At 39.7% G+C, this 26977-nt stretch overlaps 1 protein-coding gene across 1 annotated transcript in view; it reads left to right on the top strand.

Annotated features, from left to right (window-relative positions):
• Window positions 1–26977, top strand: part of CLEC11A (C-type lectin domain containing 11A) — a 404688-nt gene that overhangs the window by 222475 nt on the left and 155236 nt on the right. Inside the window, exon 3 of the mRNA XM_044059398.1 lies at window positions 8019–8201. Within this exon, the coding sequence (XP_043915333.1) occupies window positions 8019–8201 (183 nt within the window). The remainder of the gene's footprint in view (window positions 1–8018; window positions 8202–26977) is intronic.

The raw sequence follows: 26977 nt of genomic DNA, 5'->3' as shown, positions 1-26977 counted from the left end.
AGACACCACAGAACATCCTTAAAGGGGCTCAAACTACCTCTGGTGACTCTTGTAACATGGTGGAGCAGTGACAGATCCTCCTAGATTGCTGTTATTGAGAGTTAGCCCAGCTACCCCAAAAGAACTTATACTGTTGCCTGTATTCATGACCTTACCCGAAGCTCATGCCCATAAGTATGAATGGGGACAGACTGACCTGTAAACTGAAAGCTTCTTCCTTAGGACTCAGCTCTTGCTTCAGCACTGCAGTCCAGTACCATTCCTGCACTATTGTTTCTGCTGCTGCACTAATGCAGTAGTCAATCTCCTGAGCCCTTACTCTCACTTGTGAACCAGACCCTCAGATACATAAACTTTGCTTCCTGAAATACCCTCCCCCCTCTCACTTGGAGAGAACATTCCAATGTTTTTCTGGGACAGAAACATGTCCTCTGATTTGGAGATGCTTACAGTTAGTAGCAAATCACTGCACTTTACAGCCTGTACCTCCAACACTAGAGGAGCTAGGCAAGGAGGGAGGAGAGTAATGGGCCATTGTGTGTTCACATCTTCTGGTTAATGGTGAGGGTAGCAGGCACTTAAGGAGCACATAGGGAAGTGCAATTTCACAAAGAGAGATAGGGTAACCACTTCCCATGCTTGAAGGAGGGGAGCAGGCCTGCTTGCTTGCAACATCCCTTAAAGAAGTGAGAGAAAACCAGTCCAGACAGCACATTACACATCTCTCTTTAGGCTTGCAAGCTAAACATCTGTGTGAAATATAATTTGTTTCTCATCAATCAGAAGCTTGATGGAAGAAGTCTTCTTTTCAATATCTTGGCACAAGCACCCCCCCAGGAAGGCTAAGGAGTGTGATCCTCTTAGAATATGAACACCTCTCATCTCCTTTTCTGAAAAGAAGGATCAGTACCTCCCATTTTCTATTTTGGAGGTATTGTCCCAACCTTCTATTTAAGAGTGAAGAGGTGAATTAGGCACAGCACCCTAATCATGCTCAACACTGTTAGTATTACTGGATTTACTGGACAGATCTTATCTAATCCTGCAGCCAACATAACAAGATTGCAGACTACAGTCACTTGAAAAGTTGTATTAAATCATAAGTAGGATTTCAGGGATGGATGGATGTAAAGCTTAATTTTAAATTAAATGAGAAAGTAGAAACCATATGATAAAGAGTGAAAAAAGTAAAAGCAAGCAAATAAGTGAAATATGCAACAGTATTTTATAGGATAAAGAAACAAGTTAATATTTACTGTGCAGCAGATGGCGTATTTTTCACCAAATAACTGAAAAGGATAGGTAGTGCATGTGTAAGAATTTAAATTGTTACTGAGCCTTTAGTAAATAAGTAAAACCAATCAGACAGGGAGGTGCTGAGAAGTTTTTGAGAACATTCCTGAAAGGAGTTCTTTTGAGAAATTGCCTCAAAAGAGTGGGGAGGTTATTCCAAAGTATAGATGCTACAGATGAGGAAGTGGATTTGGCATGATGCCTCCTTGGTAAGGCAATACAAGTGAGACATGCATTCATGAAGCAGAGGGAGGAGGATAGTATTTAGTGTGCCTTGGATGGAAAAGCATTTCCTGGGAAGTATAGTAGGGTATGGGATGGGCAGTTCTTAAGAGGGTATTATTCAAGTGGTTGCTAAATTACAGCCATTTAATGGTCTGAAGTGAGACTTAGATACAGTTATGAGTTTTACTAAGTGACCAGATACAGACTTACAATTCTATTGTAGAATTATTCCTATTTAGTAGATTGATTAGATGGAAAGTTAGTGAAAGTGGTCAAGGCACATAGCAGACTTAGATGTAGGAAGAATCTCACAGTGAGATAGTAGTACTTAGGTCATACACTTATGGGTCCTGCAGAGTGGGTCTCACTTTTGGCTTGTTCTGAGTGTGTCAGATTTTATATTCTGATCAAACTTAAAAAGTTGATTAAGATTCAGTCCAAGGGCCCACTTCCAAAACAATTGCTCTCAGTGTAAGTGACTTACTCTGGTGTATACCTGTCCCAGTTCCAAAAGACTTGCTTTCAGCGTAAGTGACTTACTCTAGTACTTATATCAAGTAAGCCACCTATACTAAGAGAAAGCCTTTTTGGAATTAAGGCAGGGTTACGCTTAAGTAGGTCACTAACACCAATAGAACGTTTTTTAGAATTTGGCCCCAGAAACCTTGGGATTGCAATTTCAGTATGAGTGTTGGCTGTTGAGAGGATATGGAGTTATTAGTGGATGACTAGATTACTATGGTTGAAAGAGAAGAGGGTTGCCTTAGTCCTACAAGTGCTGAACTGAAGACCATTTTTATTTTACCAGGATTCCAAACATGAGAAGCAAAATGGAGCCATATGGCTACATCCATAGTATTGTCAGATAAGTAGTATATGTTTGGTTGATTTATAATAAATAAACATACAAAGATAGTGAATAATACAAGCTGCGGTGGTGCAGCGTTAGCGTTATTGCCTCACAGCAAGAGTACTGCCTTGGTTCTCTTAACCTTGGTGGAAGCCATGCTGAAAGGCAAAGAGAATACTTATGTCCAATATGTCTTTTAATAGCTGCTTATGGATGCATGATTTGACAGGACAGGTAAAAATGTTATGTGACAGAAATCACTGCTGCTGACTGATGTCTGACCTTTTTTCAGGGTACAATGATGGCTTTTTTCACAGTAAAGGCACATGTACAACTTTGGCATGATGGTTGATAACACTAGAGGCAGGATATACCAAAACATCTGCTGCTAGCTTTGAGTAGGCTGGAGGGGTAGATTGTTGGCCAAAAAGGATCATTGCTTGATTTTTCTGAGTAGCATTTATATGAAGCTTGTGGATTCAGTACTGGGATTTATAGTGTCAGAGGTGTTACCCAAGCTAAAAGGCTCATTGTTAAACAAGGTTTTTCTAATTGGTAAAGTGGTGTAGATTATGAAACCTAGAACTGTGTGGTTCTAGCACTGAAGACTAGAGAGCAAGGTTTAGTTTTCTGCATGTACATTCAGACAATATGACAACAGTCTCATTAATGCTATGAACTTTAATACTGTCCATCTTACTGTTTCTCTGGAAATCACCACCCTAGTCTCTCTGAGTACTTACATTTTTTGTCATTCCCAGGATGGATACTTTGCACCCTCAGTGTATAGAGTGAACAAAATAGGCAGATGCATCTGTTATATCTGCCCATACCTGAAGTTAACCATAAAACAAATACGTATCACCTTATGAGATGTTGGCTTGGGCTTTTCACCTCTCATGGATATCCCTACTGATTTATGACACTTCATTTCAGGCAGGTTTAATAAGATTCAGTGACCACAGTTTTGTCTTCTTTGGTTCTCACATAGATGAGGATTTTTGCCTCTGAAACGTCAGATAGTCTCAAATATAGCAGCTAGCTGTCCCTTTACAAGACTTATCCTGGAATTCATAAATGTAGAGCCAGATATGTTCAAGCCTTATGCATGCTATGTCTAGAACACTGGCTTTCTGCACCATGATCTGCAGACATAGATCACACAAATAAATGCATGCAAACAAAGGACTATCTGTGTTTGTGAATGGTTTACCAGTGTACCCAGTACACAGTGATGTGCTATGTGCACTGGTGCTCCTAACTGGGGTGAGGGTGGGTAGTGTGGATTGACAGTACTGCACAGTGCAGCCAGGAACAGCAACTTAGTAAATTGTTTTTACTTAGGTTCATAGACTAATATTAGGCTAACTGCCCTTGTGGGGCCATTTTAAGCCTAGCCAATTACCCCCATGAGAATCAAGTGCTGCTCCTTTTGATTGGAAGGTAAATGCCTTAGGCATTATGCCAACCTCTCATATGTAATGCAATATTCCTTACTAGATGGTCACTTCTAACTACTTAGTAAGGCATAATTGTAGCTACTTAGTAAGGTTTAATATACCTTAGTGTGCAGTTATAATAGCAGTGCACAGCACAATCAGAATCTACAAGATAGTAAAATAAAACATACCTTACTAAATAGCTACAAGTAACAGCAAAGTAATGTATATCTTTTTCACATACTCATTGTTACTTCTGAACTTGGTCCAGCCTGTCAAACACAAACAGCCTAAAATAAAATAAAAAATTTATACTGACCAAAAAGGTATAAGATAAACCAAAGCTTTAAGATACATAGGGACACAACTGGGTTGGGTTGCGTCACGAGGTTCATAGGTTGGTACTAGTCTATCAGCCCTATGGCTTATACAGACCTAGCCATAACAATTCCCTGGCTATTTCTTCCCACACTATTTACTTTCCTGGACCCCTGTCTAGCAGGGCGAATGACGTGATCCTCGGGGTGAATTCCCTTTCTCCAGTCCAATCATCAAGGCTTCTTTTGAAGAGGACCAAAGAGGTGCTCTGCTTGACATGTATGGGCAGTCTATTTCAGAGTCTGGGTAGTCTCTGGGTCAGGAACATATCCCTCCAGCATGTTTTGTTTATTGTGATGACAAGGTTTAGATTCCTGGAGCATGTGGCTCTGAGGGATTGGGATTTCTTTAAGTGTAGCATGTCCAACAGTTCTGGGTTTGACATGGCCTTGTATGTTAAGCAGAGATCGCCTCTGAGTAGACAATATGCTACAGAGTATAGCTGGAGTTTTTTAAGGCGGTCAGCATAGGGCATTTGCTTTAGGCCTGTGATTCTTTTAGTGAGATATTTATGCGGCCTTTCCAGTTGTTGCAGGTGTCTTGAGAGGTACATACCAAATGGGGAGTTGTATTCTATAATGGGTCTAACGAGGGATGAGTACAGTGGGACAATGACCTCCTTTTTTTCTGGATGAAAAGCCCTTAGTGATGAGGTGTGCCACATAGAAGGATTTCCTGACTGTTGTGGCGATGTGGTTATCGAAGGTGATAAGTGTCTACCTGTGTCCCTAAGTCTCTTATCACACTTTTGGTGTTTAGTGTACTGCCACCTATGTGGTAATTCATGGGTACATGTTTTTTCCCAAAGGGGATAACTATACATTTCTTGGCATTGAGCTTGAGCCCGTGGCTCTGGCACCAAGTATCTGTTATTGTAAGGCCCTTTTGTAGAGTATCCACATCATTTGGAGATTCAGTAATGGCTCCCAGTTTGCAGTCATCTGCAAACATTGTTAGCCAGAGTCCCTTAGTATTGGCCTGTACTTCAGAGAAGTGAATGCCAAAGAATAGTGGTCCCAGGACTGAACCCTGAGGTACTCCACTTGTCACTTGTCTGGAGCTGGATTTGGAGTCAGCTACTTTTACAGTGTGGGTTCTGTCAGTAAGCCAGTTGGCAACCCATCAAGTGACGTAGGGATTAATGCCCAGCTTATTAAATTTATCTATGATTTCAGAGTGGGGGATGGTGTCAAAGGCCATTCTAATGTATCTTAGGTTATCATAAGTTGGAGGAAGCTGCTCTAGCCTCATGGCTTTCAAAGGACACTGTCTTAGTGAGAGTTGGATCAAGTACCCATTCAGCAGCCCATTCATCAAGAAATGACTTAAACTTATCCATACTAGTGGCACCTTTCATAGTCTCCTGGTATTATATTCCATACTTATGCTATTATATGAGTTATAAAACCAACTCTGATGTTTTTATGACATAATTACAAATAAAATTTTAAATTGTGATGTTTGTGAGTCTTTATGTTGTTGTACACCTCAAGACCAAGAGATGACTGAAGAAGTGAGCCAGTGAACACTCTATAATCTAGTATGAGTTTTCCTCGGATGTATCTATAATGCAAAGTAAATAAACCTAGCTGATCACAAATATCTTTGTAGGATAAATTCTTTACAGCAGGTAGTCATTTGGTAAATTTTCTTTATACAGCTTCTGTACATTTTAATTGCCCAATATTATATGTACAAAAACTGTTGTTATGCTCCAATGTTTACCTAATGTAAACTTTAATATAATTTGATTAGATGAGAAGTATCCATTGTAAAATGTTTTAGAATCATGCCCATTTGTCATAAAGCATGTTTATATATTGCTTGTACATGTCTTTCAAAGGAAAAAGATGTCAATCATGAATTCTATGTCCCTAAAGTAGTTTACTTCTGATAACGTGAATGAAGGTAATGTGATTGACTTGATTATAACAGGCTTCCCAAAATACATTGCACTGCATTTTTCTCACTAAATTGTATTGTCCTACTTTCTAATGCACAACATGTATTCATTTATAATATGAAAGTCATCGTTATTATTTGCAAAAAATCTGATTTTGCAGTAGTCTGCTTACTTAGATAGCCAACAATGTTCGGTAGTGGGAAAATAAGCAAATACAACATTAAACAAGAGCTGTCTCAGGACCAAACCCTGGGGCACTCCTGAATTAACATATTTTTGTGTCTTTCGGCTTTTCCCGGTTAGGGATCACCACAGCGGAACTCAGGTCCGCTAATGATTGGCAGTTGATTTTTACGTACCGGCTTGCTAAGCCTGATGCACAACCTTCAACAAAGGTACGCCCATTCACGAATGTCTCCACGCAGAAGACGATCTAGCTGAGAATCGAACCGGACAGCGTCTTACTGTGAGGTGACAATGCTACCACAGCACCACGACCGCGGGTACTCCTTATTTAACATATACTGGAGCTAATCTTTTTGCCCTGTATAATTACAGACCATCTCCCAGCCCTTAGCTACCTACTTAATATCCACCTAATCAAATATGTTATTACCTCTAAGTCTTGTAAGGCTTTGTCAGTAGTGTCAAATAATAGTAGATCACAAGCTTTGATCTAAATAAATGACACCTGTACATAAACCAATATCCATGGCTTTAGTTATGTGATCATAAATCCAGGTAGAGTAAGTGTCAATCGACCCTTTATAAATCCATGTTGGTAGATATCAAATGATGCAGTATTGTTTTCAATAATAATTATTTTACTGGTGCATTTTTCGAAGCACTTAATAATGATGTTAGACTGACAGGTCTATAATTTTGTATGGTCAGTCTGTCACCACTTTTATAGATAGGAGTGACTATAGAGTGACTGTAGATTTTTTCAGTATTTCAGAAACAAAACCTGAAAGAAGTAAGCTGTTACATATAGGTTTTAATATACCAGCTAAAGAATCCTTTAATTTTTCAAAAAAATCCGAGGTATATAGTCAGGTCCACTAGATGTAGCTGCCTTAATTTTGTTTAATGCCCTTACTAACAAATCATCAGTAATAGCAGGGCAAATTAATGAATAATCTATCATTTATCATAAGATGGGAGTTGTATGTCACCCTTGCTATTACAATGATTAATTAAATGTTAAATGTGTTTTCTATCTTTTCATGATCATTGATAAGTATACCATCTTTCAAAATCTTATTAGTATGCTCAGCATTATTTTAAAGGAATTTATATATTTGTAAACATGTTTTGTGTTTGTACTACAATTGGCTAATATGCTTCATATTTAGTTTTCTGAGATTTTATTGTAAAAGATAATTCCTTGCACCACAACTTTAACTTTTTCTTATTATAGTGGTTAGGATATTTATGAAAGGTGTTTTATGCCCTTTTTTCCCTGTTTTTTTTATCTTTACCGATTTATGATTCCACCTTAACAGGGAATTTATTATTATGATTAGTTAACTTATACTGAGTTGCTTTCGCATCTCTCTTCTATAAAATTCTGTCTAGGCAATTGTGCCCGCCATCATCTTTATCAAGTTGTGTTCTCCAATATAGTGATGACAAACTTTCTTGTACTTGGTGATAACCAATAAAACTATGGTTTTCATAAAAAGAAATGCATTATGTGTATTCTGAAGACATTAAAAGAAAATCTTTGTAAACACTGACACATTCCAATGAAAGGTCAAACTATATTTAACAGTTCCATATGCTACACTGATTTCTGATGACCAAGTAGAACTTTTCTATAAAAGTGATGCCATAAACTTGATTTTTGAAATTGAGTTTTAGAAGAATTCAGTTATCTTCTCTGCTACTGACTATTCTTAGCTTTAATCTTATTTCCCTTTCTGCACAGTCAATAGGTTGTCTGAACTGGATATGGCACTTTATCGGCTAAATCTTCGGTACCATGATTTGGAATACAAAACATCACAGAACATGGTGAAACTGCAGGATAAACTGAATCGGGTACTGGATTCTATGGAACAACACTCTGCAAGGACTACAAAGAATCAAAGAGAGATAGGACGTATTGCAGGCAAGTTAAGCACACAGTCACAAGTCTTCATTTAGGTACAAAGAACTTGCATGTTGTAACTGTATTTTTCAAAATGACAACACAAGCAGTAAATTACTTTTCCAAGCAAAATGTTAAAAGACATGCAGAAGTGTCAGGATGAGATGGAATTTTTGAAATGCTACCTTACTTAAAACATGAACGTTAGTAGCAAAGATTCACAGATTCACAGAGGGCTAAATATCCAAGTACAGGAACCTCTGTTTAACATAATGTTTTTTGCAGATTTGCTTAATCACTAGGCAGAAGTTCTTGGATTTAGTGCATGCTGGCAGTTACATTAACATCAACAAGGTGTAGTTAATTAACTACTACATCATATGAATTGAAAGATGCAGGTTTGGCAAATGCTGTATTTGGCTGACACTGACGTATCTGATCTTACGATACTGTTGTTGCCCACATCTTCCTGTTGTGCAGCCTTGATGTTGATAGCAATAAAGAGTGCGAGGGGCAAAGCCCCCCTGTGGGGTGGGAGGGGGAAAAGCCTGAGTGTTTGTCAAAGCCATGTGTGTCTATAAATATAAACAGGTTACCATTACAGCACTTCAGAAAATGGGTTAAACTGTAAAATATACCGTAGTGAAGAAAGAACGGTCTTCAACAGGGTATTACTGTGCAGAAATCACAAAGTAAAGCATAAGTCCAGAGCTTTATGGCAGAACAAGCATGGACTCAAAAATGACTACCATGTTGTTTCTGCTCACTCTACATGGTTGCTTATCAAGCATAAAATAAAAAGTTAATTAAAAGGAAAAAATAGCAATTCAAGTAACACAAATAACTGCAGCATCAGTTACAAAAACTTGCCATTAAGACTTATTTGTCAAGACTGGAAAAAATAAAGAAAAATGATTGTGTGTGTGTGTGTGTGTGTGTGTGTGTGTGTGTGTGTGTGTGTGTGTGTGTGTGTGTGTGTGTGTGTGTGTGAGAGAGAGACAGAGACAGTGAGCCAGAGACAGAAAAGACACATACTTCTCAACTTCTTTGTCTACGAATTCTGGACATAGCCAACAATAATGGCAAAACAGAGACCTAATTTCAAGGGCAATTTTTAAATATAACTCTAATTCACATAGAAGAAAGTAAACAGAATAAAATCAGCATGCATTTTGTGATCAATAATAATTATTATACTATACTGTCTGACTATATTGACTGATTGTAATCCTCAGTGATTTACCAGAAAAATCAAATATTTTAGAGGGACAGAGCAAAAATATGAGGCAAAATCAGGGGCAGTTGAGAAGGTTGTGTGTGTTGTGTGTGGGGGGGGGTTGCAATTTCTTCTACAGTATGATTTTTTTTTTCATTCATTTTATCAAAATGAGATATTTGAGGTGTACTCAGTCAAGAAAATGGTTGTAAATGCTGGGCACATGTATGTCTGTGCTTATGTGTATATACATTAAATACATATATATCTTATATTTTGGATGTAACATACTTCTAACAATTACATATACTACTGCAACTTTGAAACATTAGGTGGAGGAACTTTTTAACATCAAAAATCACCACTAGTAAAAGTTTTCATCTTACTACACTTTTTGCAAAACTTGACACTTACTAGACAGTATCTAGGCATGTAACATAAAATACATATAAGTCCCAAATGCTTTGAAATTACTTTTACTACTAAATAATATAAAATCAGTTTTTGCTTATCATTTATAAAATCATATCATACTTTGAAGTCACTTCATCTGTAGGAACTTCAGTAATCCTTTCATGTCTAGATCTGTTAGTAATTCCTGAGGCAGACACAGGTACACTTGGCTGAGTCATCTTGGTAGATACAGAGTAGTCAGTCTCTGTAGATCCTGGTAAGGATTTTGTCATAAACTTCTCTATCAGAAGAATCATGCAACAAGGGTACCCAGATGTCTCTCTTGATACTTAGATGTCTATGATTTCTGTGATTTTCTTGTCACATCTTGTAATGGACTGAATTGAAGTTGACAGGACTTGACACAGTCTTACAATGAAGTCAGTAAAAGATGTCTTGTATTTCTCCTTATCAGTTTACTTTCCCTTAATGTTGCACTTGTCTTTACAACTGCTTCCCATTATAGTGTCTGACTGTAGGATTTTGCACTTTAACTACTATCCTTTTTAAAACACTAGTTGAATTTCTTGTAAGTCTTCCATAGTAGTCACCCTCATCATCATCACCCTTGTCCCTATTTTATACATGGGGTTGGAGGGTCACACGAGCTGTTGGCACCTCTCTCACTTCAACTACTACCTTCTTTGATAGTTAAACCCAACCGTCCCAGGTCTTCCCTTATATACTCCATCCATCTCATTGAGGGATGTTCTCTTCTTTTGCTTTCTTCTTGGCTCTCACAAATCTGCTTTGCCAAATCATTTTCTGCTTTCCTACAAACATGACCATACCACTGTAATCTGCCCTCCTTGCCTTTCCCTGCAACCGTGGCTACATTGGCTTCAGCTCTGATGTTCTTAGGCTATCATCTTTCCCACAGTTTTAATTCTACTTTCTATCTCAGCACTTCATCTCAAGTTTCCTCAGCTTTCACTGCCCGGATTGCTGTGCCACACAGGGGCACTGTTTGCCACTGTTCTGTACACTTTACTTTTCAGATTCTTTGGCAGTCTTCTGTCACACACTACCCCTGACACATTGTGCCAGTTGGGTGCAGAGCCTCTGAGTGTTGCTCGAACATCCTTATTCATACTTCCATTCTCCTCAACCACCTCTCCCAAGATTCTTGAAGTTGTTAACCTGTTTCAGTATTTATCTCTCCATCTCAGTTTTCATCTTCTTCTAATTTATGATTTGTTAATGTAGGCCATCACCAATATGATCAAGAAGGGTCTATATTAGATCAACGAATGCTGATTGATCGACCTTATGTAAGTGAAAGCTTACAATCTCGAACTGTCAGATCAGCGATTTTTTTCCTAGGGAAAAAAAATCGCTGATCCAAAACACATACACACAACACAAGCAAACCAAACAAACAGAAATCCACACACATACACCTAAAATCTGACACCTACCCTACACTAAACTATGCACACACCACTAACTATCCACTTACCTTAACCCAAACCCTAACCCTAAGGTCCGTCACTATCGCACACTTACCTCACCCGCTCCCTAACCCTAACTCACCTAAACCCGCCCTAACCCTCACATTCACACAATCGCACACATATCTAACCCGAGCCCTAACCCTAACTCACCTAACCCACCATAACACTCACATCCACACAATTGCACACTTACCTGAATCTGACTTGTAACTTTCCACCACAGCACTGAAAATACCGAAGCAACAGAAATGGACAACCAAATTCTTTCCCTAGGAAAAAAACTGAGTTTCTGTTGCTTCGATATTTTTAACTTTCGTGAAAATAAGGTCAATCAATCAGCATTCTCTTGTTTAAGCGTTTGCTGATCTAATATAGACCCGATCAAGAATGGGATCAGATCTGAAGCTTGATGAACACCCACTCCCTCTGTGAACTGATCTGTAAGTCTGAACACTGTTCATACATGTGTCACTGGATCCTTGTTCATGGGCTGCACTAATTCTACCAGTGTTTCTAGCACCTTGAACCATCACAAGACTGACCAGCTCACTTTCTTGGGATTATGTTGTATGCATTTTCAAAGTCATCTCTAGCTTTTTCTCCACTATCTGACTCACTGTAAAGATCAGATGTGTTGTTGTCCTATTTTGCCTTCATTCTTACTAGGTTGGGTTTGGATCCGATCCTTGATTCTGACTTGGCCTTATATTCAAGCTTGAGGTCTTCTGCCAGCTCATTGCTAAACCATGTCTCAGCACGCACCAGAAAACCTCCCCAGATCTCATCTGCCACTAAACAAGATTGGTGCTCGTTCTGCTAGCTCTGGCTAAATATATTCTTTATTTTCTCTTCAACTTTGGAAAAAGTTATTTTTTGGCTGTTATTTATCTTCACATAGTTAATTTTCTGTTGGATAGTTTTGTTTCCATTTTTGTGGCTGCTTTCTGCTATTAAACATTGTCTTTCATTCTGGCCTTGTTGTCCCTCTCCTGGCTTCTCCTTTTAAAAGATAAATAGCCCTTTTAAGTTAGAGGGCTCTTATTCCTGTCGTTTGTCTGTTTTCTCTTTCTGAAGTCCTATTGAAAACCGTTCATTTAAGTTAGAGAACTGCCTTTCCTTTTACCCCATTTAAGTTGAGGGCTTTCTCTTTCCCTTTCCATCTCCTGTGCCTAGACTGTTTAAGTTAGAGGGCTGTGCCCTCCTTTATTTCCCTCTATTTTCCCCTTTTCTTTCATATAACTGCTGTTAGTGTTAAAAAAAAAAAAACTTGTCTGAAAAACTTCTGTGATTTTTTTTACTACATTTTTCTCTGTCAGAACGCCTAATAAGGATTCAAAACCATTAGGTTTCAAACAATGTGAGGGCTGTGGGCAGAAAATGCTCTTAAGTGATAGACACAGGCTTTGCATCTTTTGACTTGGAGCTGTCCATCTCCCTGAGTCCTACTTTATTTGTCATGCTTTTAACCACAGAGCTCTCCTGGAGAGAAAGAACAAGTTGATATTGAGAGGACTATTGAAAGCCCCCTTCTCAGAAGCTATAAAAGAAGGTCCGGGTTTATCTAAAACTGACAGTTCTCCAACTTCAAAATCAGACAAGTCTGGAAAGAGTCTACCTTATCTGAGCCGTCAAAAAAGGTTTCCAAAACTTCTACACTGGATCCAAAGCCTATTGGATCTGAAAAAATCTTCAGCTCCTACACGATTTGTCTCGGTGCCGACAGAGTTTGAAATACAGAGCCAATCTCCATTTTTTGGAGCTGTTCTCCCCTAAATTGATGTCACAAATTTTATAGCATTCTAAGTCTCCAACTCCATTGAGTCGGTCTTCCTGGAGACTTTCCAATGATGATGATGTGGATCGAGTGGTACAGAGGCTGTTGAAGACACCAGTCCTGGCCAAATTGTTGTTGAATCCAACCTCAAGGGCTTCGGATCATACTGCATCCACCTCTTCTACTCTGATTTCTCCTCTGATTCAACCCCGGACTTTGGAGTCAGAAGATCTGGAGCTGATGTTAGTGGAACCCTCGGATCTGAGACCTATGACAGGCTCTTCAGATCCGACCATTGCTCCAATGTCCTCAGCTCCATCAGAGCTCAAGGAGTCTAGGAGCCAATGCTCTCCAGTTGGGTCCGGGGAGGAGAGTTGGATCAGACAGTTGTCGGATCTCGCCTTGCCTCTTGGGGCATCAGCTCGGGTAAGCTCGGCTCCTACCTCAGCTTCGAGCCCATTGTCCTTGATTCTGGGGGTTCCCTCGACTTCTTCAGATCCAGGGAAATCCTTGGATCAGTGACAGGGGGCTTTTGAGGTGATGAGGAGAGTGCTATCTCCACAGACAGCTCCACTGTTATCTCCAGATGTTCTACCCCCAAAAGCACCAATGTCTGCCTCTATACCCTTGCATTCACAGGAACACAGAGATCCTATGCCCCCCCTCCACTCTTCTGACACCTCTACAGAGTGCCCTTCTATAGAGGTCCCTCAGAAGAGATTATGCAAGAGGAAGCATTTTGACTCCCCAGAGGAGTCCATTACTTCTGATACAGACCTGACCGAAGCTGAAGGGTATCCATGATCACCTCCTGATGGAAATGCTGAAACAGAGAGGCAGCTGGAAGTCCACCAACCCTTCAACAGAGTCCATATACCTGAAGGCCTACGGATCTCACCCTTCCTCCTTTTGGGTGCCTCCACCTTTCGACAAACTTATGGACCTAGTTTCTCAAAGTTCGGGAGTCTCCAGATTGACCCTGTTCCTAGGAGGCCAAGCAAGTTTATCACATACCCACCAGTCAAGACCTTTGTAACCAAGGGAGTCCCAGTAGATGCTATGGTGGTGGTGGCAAGCACCAAGAAGGAACTCTCAGAGACATCTTCTTCTGTTCCTCCACTGAACAAGGAGTCTTGGATAATGGACAGATATGGAAAGCACGTTTTTTCTTCAGTGACTTTTTCCCTCAGATCACTGAATTACCTTATCATTTTACTAGGTTGCAGAGAGACCTCCTGAAAGAGCTAGGGGATACTCTCCAATGTTCAGTGGCTGAAGGAGTTTTGGATAAAATATCCTCTCAGCTCTCTATCTTAAACTCAGTTGTCAATGCCTCCCTGGGACTGATTTCTTATGTAACAGATGGAGCAAGTAGAGCAGTGGGTTCAGGAATTTCCCTAAGGAGACATTCTTGGATGGGGTTGTGTGACTTTGCAGAGCCCTTTAAATCTTCCTTTGTGAATGCCCCATTTGATGGCTCATCTCTGTTCGGGCCCAAAGTCAAGGTGTGAGCAAGAAGGAAAGACTCTGTCTGCCATAGGAGTCCATTTTTCCATGCCTACCAGACCATACCCCAAAGGTCAGAAAGGAAGTGGCAAAATGTGGTTCCAAAAATCTGAGAGAGGTTTCTGGGACACGTGGTGAATCTTCCTCCAGGGGCAGAGAGGGAAGTAGTAATGGAAGACGCCAACCACATAGCAGAGGGGCTCTGCAGAATCAGGGCGACATAGATTCTTTCTTTGTTAAGCCCTTTTAGTGCTCCTGAATGGAGGCCCATCTGTACATCTCTGGAGGCACTCAGGGGCCTCTTATCCTTTGTACCTAGGAGAGTGGCAAGAAATAACAAAAGACAAATGGGTACAAAGCATCATATCCAGAGGTTACACCATACCCTTTTCCTTCCCCATTTCAAACATAAAAAAGGTTCCAGACATTCTACTCAGTCAAAGGGAACAGGCAACTTTAGAAATTCAAAAGTTGCTAGACAAAAGAGTCATCCATACAGTCCACACAGACCAAATAGGATCCAGAACTTACTCAAGATTCTTTATAGTTCCAAAGAAAACAGGGGACTGGAGGCCAAGACTGGCTCTCAGCAATTTAAACAAATCAATAAGAAAGTCCAAGTTCTGGATGGTAACACTGTACTACCATATAAAAATGGACAGGCAATCCAGGAGACACCTGCACTTTTAGCTGGCAGCCAGTCACTACCACTTTCAAGCTCTGCCCTTTGGCCTCACTACAGCCCCCAGAGTGTTCTCCAAATGTATGGCAGTAGTTGTGACTTATTTGAGAAGTCTAGGATTGTGGGTGTTTCCATACTTAGACTGGCTCCTAACCACCACCACCAAGCATTTACTAATAAAAACAAGAGACACCACCTTGCAACTCTGCTCTCGCCTATGAATTACAATAAAATATGAAAAATCTGCCTTGCTGCCTTCTCAGCATGTGGTATTTATAGGAGCAGAAGTGGATTCAACAAACATGATGGCCAGACTCCCTCCAGAAAGAGTTTAAGTTCTAAGACGTCAGATTTCATATCTTCTAACAAAGAAAAAAGCTCAAGCAAGGATAGTCCTAAAAGTCTTGGGAATCATGGCAGCAGTAATAATTCTGATCCCCCTAGCATGTCTACACATGAAAATTCTCTAGTGGCTGCTGTCCACTCAGTGGTCAGTGCAGGAACTGCCAGTGTCCCACAAGATAATAATAACAGAAACTTGCAAGAAAGACCTTTGTTGGTGACTTTACTCCAATCAAGTGACTCTAGGTTGACCATTTGTACTTCTCCAACCACTGACCACAGTGACCATGGGCACCTCTCAGGGTGGGGGGGCATTATCTGGGAAAAACAGTCCAAGGCACCCGGCAGACTCACAAGGCCCACTTGCACATCAATGTCGTAGAGATGAGAGCGGTGCTTCTAGCATTGCAAGCATTCCAGGACTCTCTTTCGCTGAAACTATTGCAATTCAGACAGACAATGTGTCAGTTATATGGTACATAAACAAACAATGAGGAACCAGATCTTAACCCTCTTTCTCAAGAGGACCTGAGAGTATGGCAGTGGACGACTTCCTCCCAACGCTTTCTGATAGCAGTGCACATCCCGGGGAAATCCAGTGTGATAGCAGACAGGCTCAGCAGAGCGATTCTGATGCCTCACATGTGGTCCCTGAAACAGGAAGTAGCGGAAAAGATTTTCCACAAATGGGACCAGCCTTGCTGGGACCTTTTTGCAACATACATGAATGCCAAATGCTATTTTGCCCTTATTCCCCCTCTAGGGGAGTCACCAAGGGATGCACTTGTTCACAATTGGTCCTCGGGTCTCCTCTATGCCTTTCTCTCCTTTCCACTAATACCCAAAGTACTTCAGAAATACATTTTCTTGGGAAAGAACTTGATACTCATCGTCCCATACTGGCCTCATCAAATTTGGTTCTCCTTTCTATGGCCTCATCTTCAGGAGGAGCCTTGGTTGCTGGACCCGGTTCCAGACCTTTTGACTCGTGCATCAGGAATGCTCCACTCTTCCCTTTAGACCCTCAAATTGAAAGCTTGGCTGCTCCAATTCCAACAATAGGCAGGTTTCCTAACCTCCCCATCAGTTAAACACATCCTATTTTCCTCTCATAAAGCTTCAACAAGAAAGATATATAGAAGTAAATGGCAAAGATTCTCCTTATGGTCTTCTCATAATCACATTGACCCTTTTTCTGTCCCAGTGAATTCCATTCTAGAATTCCTAGCAAAGCTATTCAATGAAGGTGCAGCTGCGGCTACCATTACAGTTCGGCTAGCAGCGATATCCAATTTCCATTTAGGTGAGTCTGGCCTCAATATTATGTCTCATAGACTGCACAAATCTTTTCTTAAAGGTACTTTGTTATTAAGACCACCTATCAGAGACCCTCCAGCGCCATGGGACTTAAATTTCATCCTATCTCATTTAATTTTTCCCCCGTTTGAGCCAGCATCATCTTGTGAACGCAAGTTTTTGAAATGGAAAACTATTCTCTTGATAGCAATTACCTCTGCTAGAAGAGTGTTAGAGCTGCAAGCCTTGTCTATAAAGCCCCCATACTTGATTTTCCATACGGACAGGGTATCCTTATGAGCAAACCCTTCAATTTTGCCCAAAGTATGTTCAGACTTAAATTTGAACCAATTTATAGAGCTGCCAGTCTTCTACCCAAATTATGAAAATAAGGCAGAATACATGTTACATCAACTGGATGTGCATAGACAGTTACATTTGTACTTGCACAGAACTAAAGAATTTAGAAAATCTGGCCAGCTTTTTATCTCCTTTTCAGACTCAAAGAAAGGTACCCCGGCCTCTAAGATAACACTTTCAAAATGGCTTTCAGATTGCATAACTTTCATCTATAAGTCACAAAACAGAGATCTTCCCCATAGAATAAAAGCCCACTCTACAAGAGCCATTGCAACCTCTTCTGCTTTTCTGGCTAGACTACCAATTGATACCATTTGTGCTGCGGCAACATGGGCAAGACCACATACCTTTATCACTCATTACAAAGTCGATTTAGCCTCCAGGAACAGGGCATCTTTTGGTCCATGATTCTGAAGAATATTCTCCCTTGAGATTCCCAAGAAAGATGGTGCTAGGGATGCTGTCCCAACTAGTAAGAATAAAGGCAAGATAGGACAACAACATATAAAGAAGTCATGTACTTGCCATAATGTTCCATGTGTGTTGTCCATCTTCACCTTCATTCTTACATCCCAACCTCCATTCCCCCAACCATTTTTATCCTGAAAACTGAGTCTGTATAATTGGATTACCTTAATCTGTGACCTTCTTTATCTGATTCTGAGTTGTTTTTTACTGTGATACTTTCATACCATTATTATAAGAGCAAACAAGATCTGGGGAGGTTTTCTGGTGCATGCTGGGATAGGGTTTGGCCACAAGCTGGCAGAAGACCTCAAGCTTGAATGTAAGGCTGGGTCAGATCCAAGGATCGGATCCAAACCCAACCTAGTAAGAATGAAGGCGAAGATGGACAACACACATGGAACGTTATGGTGAGTACATAACTTCTTTGTCAGATGTACAGCATCCTGAACTGAAACTAGACTGCTCATCTCCAAACTTACTTTATACTACTCTGCATATTAATTCATCAGTTATCTTTTTCAGTGCTTTCATGTAGTGTGACAGATGTTTGATACCACCGTACTTCACATATTTCTTAATATACCTTTTGTTCTTGTACACTGGCACTAGAATGCTTATTTTGCAGTCACCTGGGATATAGTTCACTCTGTCCATATATTGATGCATATTTGCAGGAGAAATTTCTCCTCTCATTCATTACCCAATATCTTGATTGTATCTGCTGTGAATTCATCTCAGCCCGGTGCTTTTGCGACTTCATTTTCCTTAGTACACTTCATGCTGCTTCTAGAGAGGGTTCTCCTTCCTCATTCACAGTAGGCTGTGTGTGTGACAGCAGTAGTGTAGCTTGGGTGGGGTGAAGGGGGCAACTACTCTGGGTGCAAAGTGTTGAAGGGGTGTAACTGGCTAATTCAATCAATGCTTAATGCATACTGACTTTCAAACACTACTATTTCATTTATAGTCAAACCTGAGTGCTTTAGTACCCTGTTGCTTCTTGTTGTTGTTGTTTCTTTCGGCTTTTCCAAGTTAGGGTTCGCCACAGCGGAACTCCGGTCCGCTAATGATTGGCAGTTGATTTTTATGTACTGGGTTGCCAGCCCTGACGCACAACCTTAAACGAAGGTACGCCCATTCACGCATGTCTCCATGCAGAAGATGCTCTAGCAGAGAGTTGAACTGGACAGCGTCTTACTGTGAGGCGACAACGCTACCATAGCACCTCCACCGCGGCCACCCTGTGTGGGTCTAAACTGTAGCAACAACTTGATACATTGTGGCAACCAGTTTGTTACAGTTCAAAAGTAAAAAAGTCTTGTTTTTTTCTAACTGAAATGGTAGTACTGTAGCTCTGTGTGTGGTCTAAACTGCATCAACTGCTTGCTACCTTATACATTGCAGCAAGTAGTTTGCTACAGTTTCAAAGTAAAAAAAAAACAAAAAAACTTTTTTTAAACTGAAACCTGAGTACTGTACACTCATTGCAGGATTGCAGGGCAAAACTGTAGCAATTGTTTGCTGTATTTATAGCAAGCAGTTTGCTACAGTTTAAAAAAAAAAATGTGTTTCTTTTTTTTAACTAAAACCCAAGTGCTATAGTTCTCTGTGCAGGGTATAAACTGCAACAACTTCCTACTACATTTGTGGCAAGCAGTTTGCTACAGTTTAAAAAGAAATAAAGATTTTTTTTTCTTTTTTTTTACCTAATTGAGAGGTAGGAGGTTGGGGGCAGGACATAGAAACAGGACCTAACTGGCTGTGGCAGGAGTTACTTTTTTTTTGACTCTTCACTTGAACATTTGGGGGAAAGTATTTGGTACTATCTGTAGGAAGCCAGCCAGCTGGCATCCTGCAGTTTTAAAGAAGTCCTTTTTTGTTTTACTCTTCACTTAAAGAGCTGAGGGGGTGGTGCACTAGTTTGCAGGTCTGGCACAGGGTGCTGGCTGAGATGTGTACTCTTCTGTGTGACAGTATAGTTTCTATGTGTTTTTCTTCATTCAGAAGCAGCTTAAAGTAGTCCTTCCACTCTGTCCTCTGGACTAGTCAGCAGATTTTTACTGGCACCCATTATGCATGTTGTCTGATGAGTCTCTGTACTTCTCTCATCTCCTTGTAAATTGACAAGAGCTTCTTTGTGCCCTCTGCTGAGTCACTTTCCAATAGCTAGTAGAGCTTCTGTCTTTCCTAAGCTTTCAACCCCATTTCTTTTATAAGTAGCATTGATCTGGGTTTCAGTTATACTGACAATTGTAATTATTATTTTTTTCTAGTCATGAGTTACAAAGATGACAGGCTACTTGGTTGAAGAGTAATATTAGGCCCATATGTTCCAAAGTGTATACTAGGCAATCACTCTATTAGACCATTCAGACCTTAGGTACTGTACTTCCTACTCCTTGCTTCCTCTATGCATGTGGGTCTCAGGAACTAGAGCAGAAGTGAATTTACAACCTGCCCAATCAGACCACAAGTGAATTTACAACCTTCCCAATCAGACCACAAGTGAATTTACAACCTGCCCAATCAGACCACAAGTGAATTTACAACCTGCCCAATCAGACCACAAGTGAATTTACAACCTGCCCAATCAGACCACAAGTGAATTTACAACCTGCCCAATCCACTCATCCAAGCTTATTTTAAAGAGAGTTAGTTCACTACTTTGTTTGATGTGTAGTGGAAGTTTATTCCATAGGTAGGGGATTCTTTGATAATGATAGCAATCCCAGCAACATGTTCTTTGTATGTTTCAGTGTAGATTCAGGTCCCTTAATAAGTATTTTTGTGCATAAGCATATTGTTTTGAGTAACTCTTGCTTGCAGAAGATGCTGTAAAATGCATGGCAGGTAAGGGGGGAGAAGTGGTTTGTTGTCTAGGAGGCTTTTGGAGGGACTTGTTTAATTTTGCAGTATATGTGGGTTAATGTTCAGGTTGTACTGTGGTGGTATGGACTTAATGTTTGTGCTGTACTGTGGTGGTAGAAGTTGGTATGCCCTGACATCTAGACAATTAGAGAGGCTTGCCTGCAGTTTAAATAGGTATCTACACCTCTTGCAACTAGGTTTAGTGTTAAGTAACAAGAATAGGATGCCAGTGAACATGACAGTTGTTGCACTGCCTTGAAGTACCTAATGCAAATAGGCTGGCAACAGATTACATAAGGGTTGTCTGCAGTCCAGTGGTGTTCTGATGGCTCTCTTTTAAGAGGTTTAGAGTGCAATGCTGAACCAAAGTAATATAATGATATTTTCAGAGGTATGGAGACTGTACAAGATATAGTAGTTTCTGATGAGGGAGTTCACATGGTGTTTATATTATATGCTTGAAGAGACTTTTCTTCAAAATATAATCATCGACACTTAAAGAGCAAACTCTCTAAAGCATGAACGTCCATGTCCTCAAATTTTTTCCTTAGGAAAAAATTCAGTTGTCTGTTCATAGGTAGGTACTAGGTTATTGGGAATTGCCCCTTTCCCCAATGTCGAGTGATCTCAGAGTTGGTATATTTAGTTGGGGGTGTGTGGGGGTACAGACCCTCATGTTGGGGGGTGTGGTGGGCGAAGCCCCCCACTTGATTAGAGTTTTGAAGTTTGTCTTTTTTGTGTATGGCCCCTTGAATTTTTCCCGAGGAAAAAATTCACGGATGTGGCCGTTCTCACTTTACAGCATTCACTCTTTAGGTGTCGATGATTATATGTTCAAGGAAATGTCACTGAGCATATAATTTAGAGCCATTCACATGTAGGAGGCTTACTGTACTATGCTGACCATGGAGATAAGCAGACAGTATCAAGATGCAGTAGTAGTAATCAGATACTTTGTGGTCAGTAACACAATCAGTTTAGCCAATCAGATACTAAGTAAACAGTACTATAAGAAAAACAAATGACTCAGGGTACAGGTACGAGTACCACAAGACTTAACAATGTAGTATAATAATTAAAACCAGTGTAATTCAGAAGTGTGGTAATTACAGATAGTAGCAGTACACGGAAAACAATACCTGAATGCTCCAATAAAATCAAAAGTGATACAAAATACCAGCAGAGGTGTTATAACAAGAAAGCAAAAGAACAACAGGTGAAAAAGGCAGATCAAGTAAAAAAAAATATAGGCATCTCTGCCACAGTTAGTTTTATGGAGTTACAACCTGCTACTCTATTGGCAACTACCACATTTTGGAGCACTAGATTTCAGATCCCATAAAGTACTGTGAGAACAAAAGTGGCGGCTGAGGTATTCTAACAAAGCTGAAGAATGGTCTTCCTTTGCACTTGCAGTACATTTTCTCATTATATTTTTACACTTTATACAATTCTTTTCACTTACCCATTGAATTGTGGATATCCTGTACAGGTATTAATGTGCAAAAAATCTCATTCTTCTGAAACTATATAGAGTTTTGGGCTTACAATCTGGCTACCATTATATATGATAAGGACATCAGGAATTCCATATCTTCAGAATTATGACAGAAATGGATAACATCTCTCTTGTTTTTTTAAACAAGAAGCATGTTTATTAAATTATCACTTATGACATAGACAATCATACATTTGTATAAATTCAGCCATATTGACATATTTTCAGTTGCAAACATTATACATCACTAATAATCTTTCTAGTCACTGTCAGTCAAACATTACAAAGCCCATTCAATTCCTGCCTTCCTTTAAACCTCATTCTTTCTCCAAAACTTTATTTTGCATGTATTGTTCCCACAGTTCCCATTTTTTTTCTATGTAATTTGCTCCTACCCTTTTCTAAAGATCCCACTTCCAGTTGTTTTATCTTGGTTACTACATTCACTACTTCTAGTACAGTTGGTTTAAGCTTTGGTTTTCATTTTCTAGTGACTTCTTTTTTTTTTTCAAAACAGGTTTATTGTTTTAACATATAAGAGAAATATCATAACAATTTTATACAAGTAATTAAAAATAGGTATTATTATAATATTCAACAAAACAACTAAAGTATTTACAAAGACATCCACTACAATCAGATCAATTAAACTAAAATACCATGCTATTGAAATTAGAATTTTTTTAACAAATTTTGTAAATTATCCCATACAATATAATAAGATGTTTTTCTATTTGTTCTTGTCCTAATTGTGTTTATTTCCATATGGCACACTATATTCATAACATTTTTAAATTCATTGAACGAAGGAGGTGTATCTGAAATCCAATTTCTAGTTATTATTTTCCTAGCCACTGCTAGAATAGACCATAACAAGGGAAGCTTAACCTTTTTAACACTTTGAGGTACAGGTGTGTTGAATAATATAAGAGATTTAGAAATAATGAAATTATCTTTCTAGTGACTTCTTTTTGACAACCACCAGAATCAAATTCAGCAAGGCCTTACTACGTCTAGGCAGTTCTGATTCTGTATCACAGCTCAAAAAATAATTTCCTTAGTTACACCAACTTGCTCAAGCAGTATTTCTTATAGAGTAGTTTGCAGAGACTTTTTAAAGTCTGCCAACTTATTACACTCCCAAAATATGTTCCCAATTACCTATTTCTTCCCCATCACACCTCCAACATTTACAATCTACCTCAGGAAAAATTCTTTGGGATCTGCTTGGGATATAAAAATACCTATGCAAACACTTCCGAGCAAAGATCCTAAATCTTCTAGACTTTGCTACATATTTTGGAGCCACGCATATATCCCCACATTGTTTCTTTGGGAATTGCTAATTGAATCTCTCTTCCCAATCCTTTCTAACTTCCTCTGACTAATTGCTACAGATATTATGCAATATTTTATATGCCTTACAAATTATCCATTTATTAAGAGCAGCTTCTGTTCTAGATTATTCTAAAACTCTACTAGTGATGGTCTTTCACTTAGGATTCCCCTATTTATTTCTCTTTGCCTATTCTCTGATATCAATCCCTGACAGGGAAGGCAGTCTCTAGTTTATAGTCTAAATACATTCTTGTCCTCTTCTCACTTTATTACCTCTCCCTCTCTAATTATTTGCTCCTAATACCTTTGTTCCTTTACTAGTTTTCTCTAGTAAATTCAACACCCCTCTTGCCTTTTCTCTATACCCCTAATTGCAGTCATCCCATTGGCAGAGGCACTTCTCTTATTTTGATTACCTCTTGAAATTTTGAATTGCAATCAAAAGAGATCAGTGAGTGTGAATGTTTTAAATGGAACAAATCAGTTGCTAGTTTGCTTTAAGGCCTTTCTGGAATATTCTGTAATATTATTTCTTATTTATATTATTCCTAGAGAAACATTACAAATATAACACTTCTTTACCATCATCTTTCTCGTTTGATATATCTCTCTCAGTTGAGTTATTTCTGGTCAAAACATGGTTTTATGTGCTCTTTCATTATGATTCAGTATTCCAAGATGAGCTTCATTTATTCTGCCTAGCATTTTCCTTCAGGAGATTATTTGGCATGATTCTGTCTGATTTAAGTAATATACACCGAACAGGGTTATTCTTATTACAGTACCATTATAGTAGTTTACTATGTCTGTATCTGCACTAGTACTTTTTTCTTTTGTTTTTAATCACCCTTTTATTACTTTATGCTTCAGTAAGTACACTTCTGAAGCAGTTCCTATGCACTTTCTGGTCTTTGGCACATTTTTTTAAATCAGTAGATATACAGTTACAGGCAGCAGTTCCTCTAGACTGTTTTTCAAATAAACTTTGTTCAATGCACCTGTAATATGCATCTCTTTCCCTGATTTGTAAGAAACATTTAAGTTATATATATGTAACATTATCATCTTTTGAAAATATAATTGTATTTTATGTAAATGATTTATGTAAATGTGTGTAATGTATAAGAATTTGAAAAGAGACCACAGCTCTGTCTCTTGTGAGTCAGACAGAAAAAATGTCCACCCTTCTATCCAGTTACTGTTGTGTTCTTAAGCACCACTGTCTTTCTAGTTGCCTGCCCCTTATGTTAATTTGACCATATATCTCTTTCCTCTCTGCTTTTACTGGCTGGTGTGAGTAAGCACAAAATTATCATTTTGTGAAATCACTCCCCTTCAACTATTTAAATTTATTGGCCATCCTACTGTATTACATAGTACCAGAATACAAAAGTGACCACACCCCCTTTTAATCTATCTTGCTGTTTTAAAAATAGTGACTCTCCACTAAAACTTAACTTTTTAGACAGGTAAAACTTAAGTTACCTATTTTCACATCTAACTCCTCTAGCGCACACTTTAGTCTTTAGGATAAACCATTTTTTCATCTTACCTTTAAGCATCTGTTGCAAGACCACCAGTTATTGGAAAGCCCAAATTCTGCCTCTCAGTAATAATTTTGGGATTAGTGCTTCTGTTTTTTCCAGGTGAGAGGAAGAGTGCAGTTACATTATTTCCTGTAGACTGCTGATCACCAGAAAGCTTAAGGTGACAGCTTGGAATTTGTGCTTATACTTTGATCCTGGCAAGAGTAGGAGCAGAGTTAATTGATTCCTGACTCTTTCTGGTTGGAGGGTGAGTGTCTGCGCTTAAAGTACCTGATTGATCTGGTTGCTGTTTGAGGCATCCACCAGAAAAATTGCTACAAGCCTGCAGACCCTTGCATCATCTGGGACAAGACTGTGGATCACCAAACAGGCTGTGGCCTGCTTCCCTTCTTGGGATTGGTGCTAAAAATTTTGCTTCTGGAGAGAAGAAGCAAAGGAGTATTGTATCCCAACCGAGTGAAGCTGTGCTGAGACCAGCATTAGTAGTAGCCAGGCAGTAGCCATTCATGTGACTCCCTTCTTTTCATCATTCTTGACAAGGTAATTCTTTGTTTTCAGTAAGTACTGCTTAATTTCTTCCTAACTTCAGAATATCTGCCTAAATACTTCATCCTTAAATTTTCAGGGTCTATGTATTAGTTTCCCCTCAAGTTTTTGGCAGTGCTCTGTACAGATTGACATTTTTCCTGCAAAAGGAATACATAAGGAAACAGGTCCAGTACTTAGTAATAATGACCATCCCTCCTGGCATGTCTAAAGGTCAGTTCCCTGTGCTTTCTCCTATTAACTTGGTGAACTTGGATATTCTGAGACAGTGTAGCAACTGCCTCATGTACACAGACAACTGTCTCCTCTTATCTCCCAACACTCAGACTTGTGAGAGAGGCATTATATATCCAAATTGGAAGCCATGCACTCTCAAGCCAAGACCAGAATAGCTGGTCAAGAGGAGAAGGTCAACACCTGCACCACACCACATGCAACACATAGCCCTCCAGAACACCCACCATCACAGCTCTCACATAAAAACACAAGCCACACACCCACCTTTGTGGAGGCTGTCAATAGAAATCTACCCAAACAGCAGAGACCTCCAAGGCAGAAATGCACTCCACCACCACAACACAGCACAAAACACAAGACACATAGCTCACCTACACTTTGTGCCCCTCAATCTAAGCGCCTAAGGCAAAACAGCTTGCTGAATACACTAATCATAGGTGACATGATAGTGAGGCACACTGATATCCCACTCACTAGGATGAATAAGGAGAAGGTAAAGTCAGCTGTCTATCAGGTGCCAGAATCTGACACATAACACATGCACTCAGGTCACTCCACAACAAGTACAAGTATGACTCTGTCACTGTCCACGTGGGTGTGAATGACCTGAGACACACCTCCCTGGACTACATGAAAAGAGACATGGAGGAGCTCTCAGATTATGTAACCAGGCAGGTATGACCCTAGCCCTGTGCAGCATCCTACCATCACCCAGAATGATACCGCAGTACAAGCAGAAAATGATTGGCTTCAATAATTGGCTAAGTTTCTGGTGTCATTCTAAGGGGATCCAATATTTGTCTGCTTGGGATGACATGACTGACAGACCTCGATGCTTTGCTAGAGATGGCCTGCATCTGTCACCCCTGGGTTTCCAGATACTGGCTAAGGCTCTTGCCACCCCTATAGTGCCTTTTTTAGGTGATGTTCCAAGGACCATATTACCACTGTAACAGCTATAAATAAATGCAATCTGCGGGTCATGCTGCTCATCGCTAGAAGTCTAAATCTCAAGATGCACTTGCTCGAAGCATTCCTCAAAATGGAGAACATCGACATCTGTGCTGTAACAGAGACCTGGTTTAAAGCAGCAGAAAGCACCCCTGTGCTACCCGGCTATAACTCATTCCACACCTTTCGGCCCCAGAACATGGACTGAAGCTCCAAAGGTGGTGGTGTCTCCATAGTCATAAAGGATATGCACACCTCCAGACT

This window comes from Protopterus annectens, chromosome 17.part0 (genome assembly GCF_019279795.1).
Source record: "Protopterus annectens isolate FY-2018-M chromosome 17.part0, PAN1.0, whole genome shotgun sequence".
Taxonomy (NCBI): domain Eukaryota; kingdom Metazoa; phylum Chordata; order Ceratodontiformes; family Protopteridae; genus Protopterus; species Protopterus annectens.
Note: the sequence above shows the minus strand (reverse complement) of the source record. Positions and strands in the feature narration are given on the sequence as shown.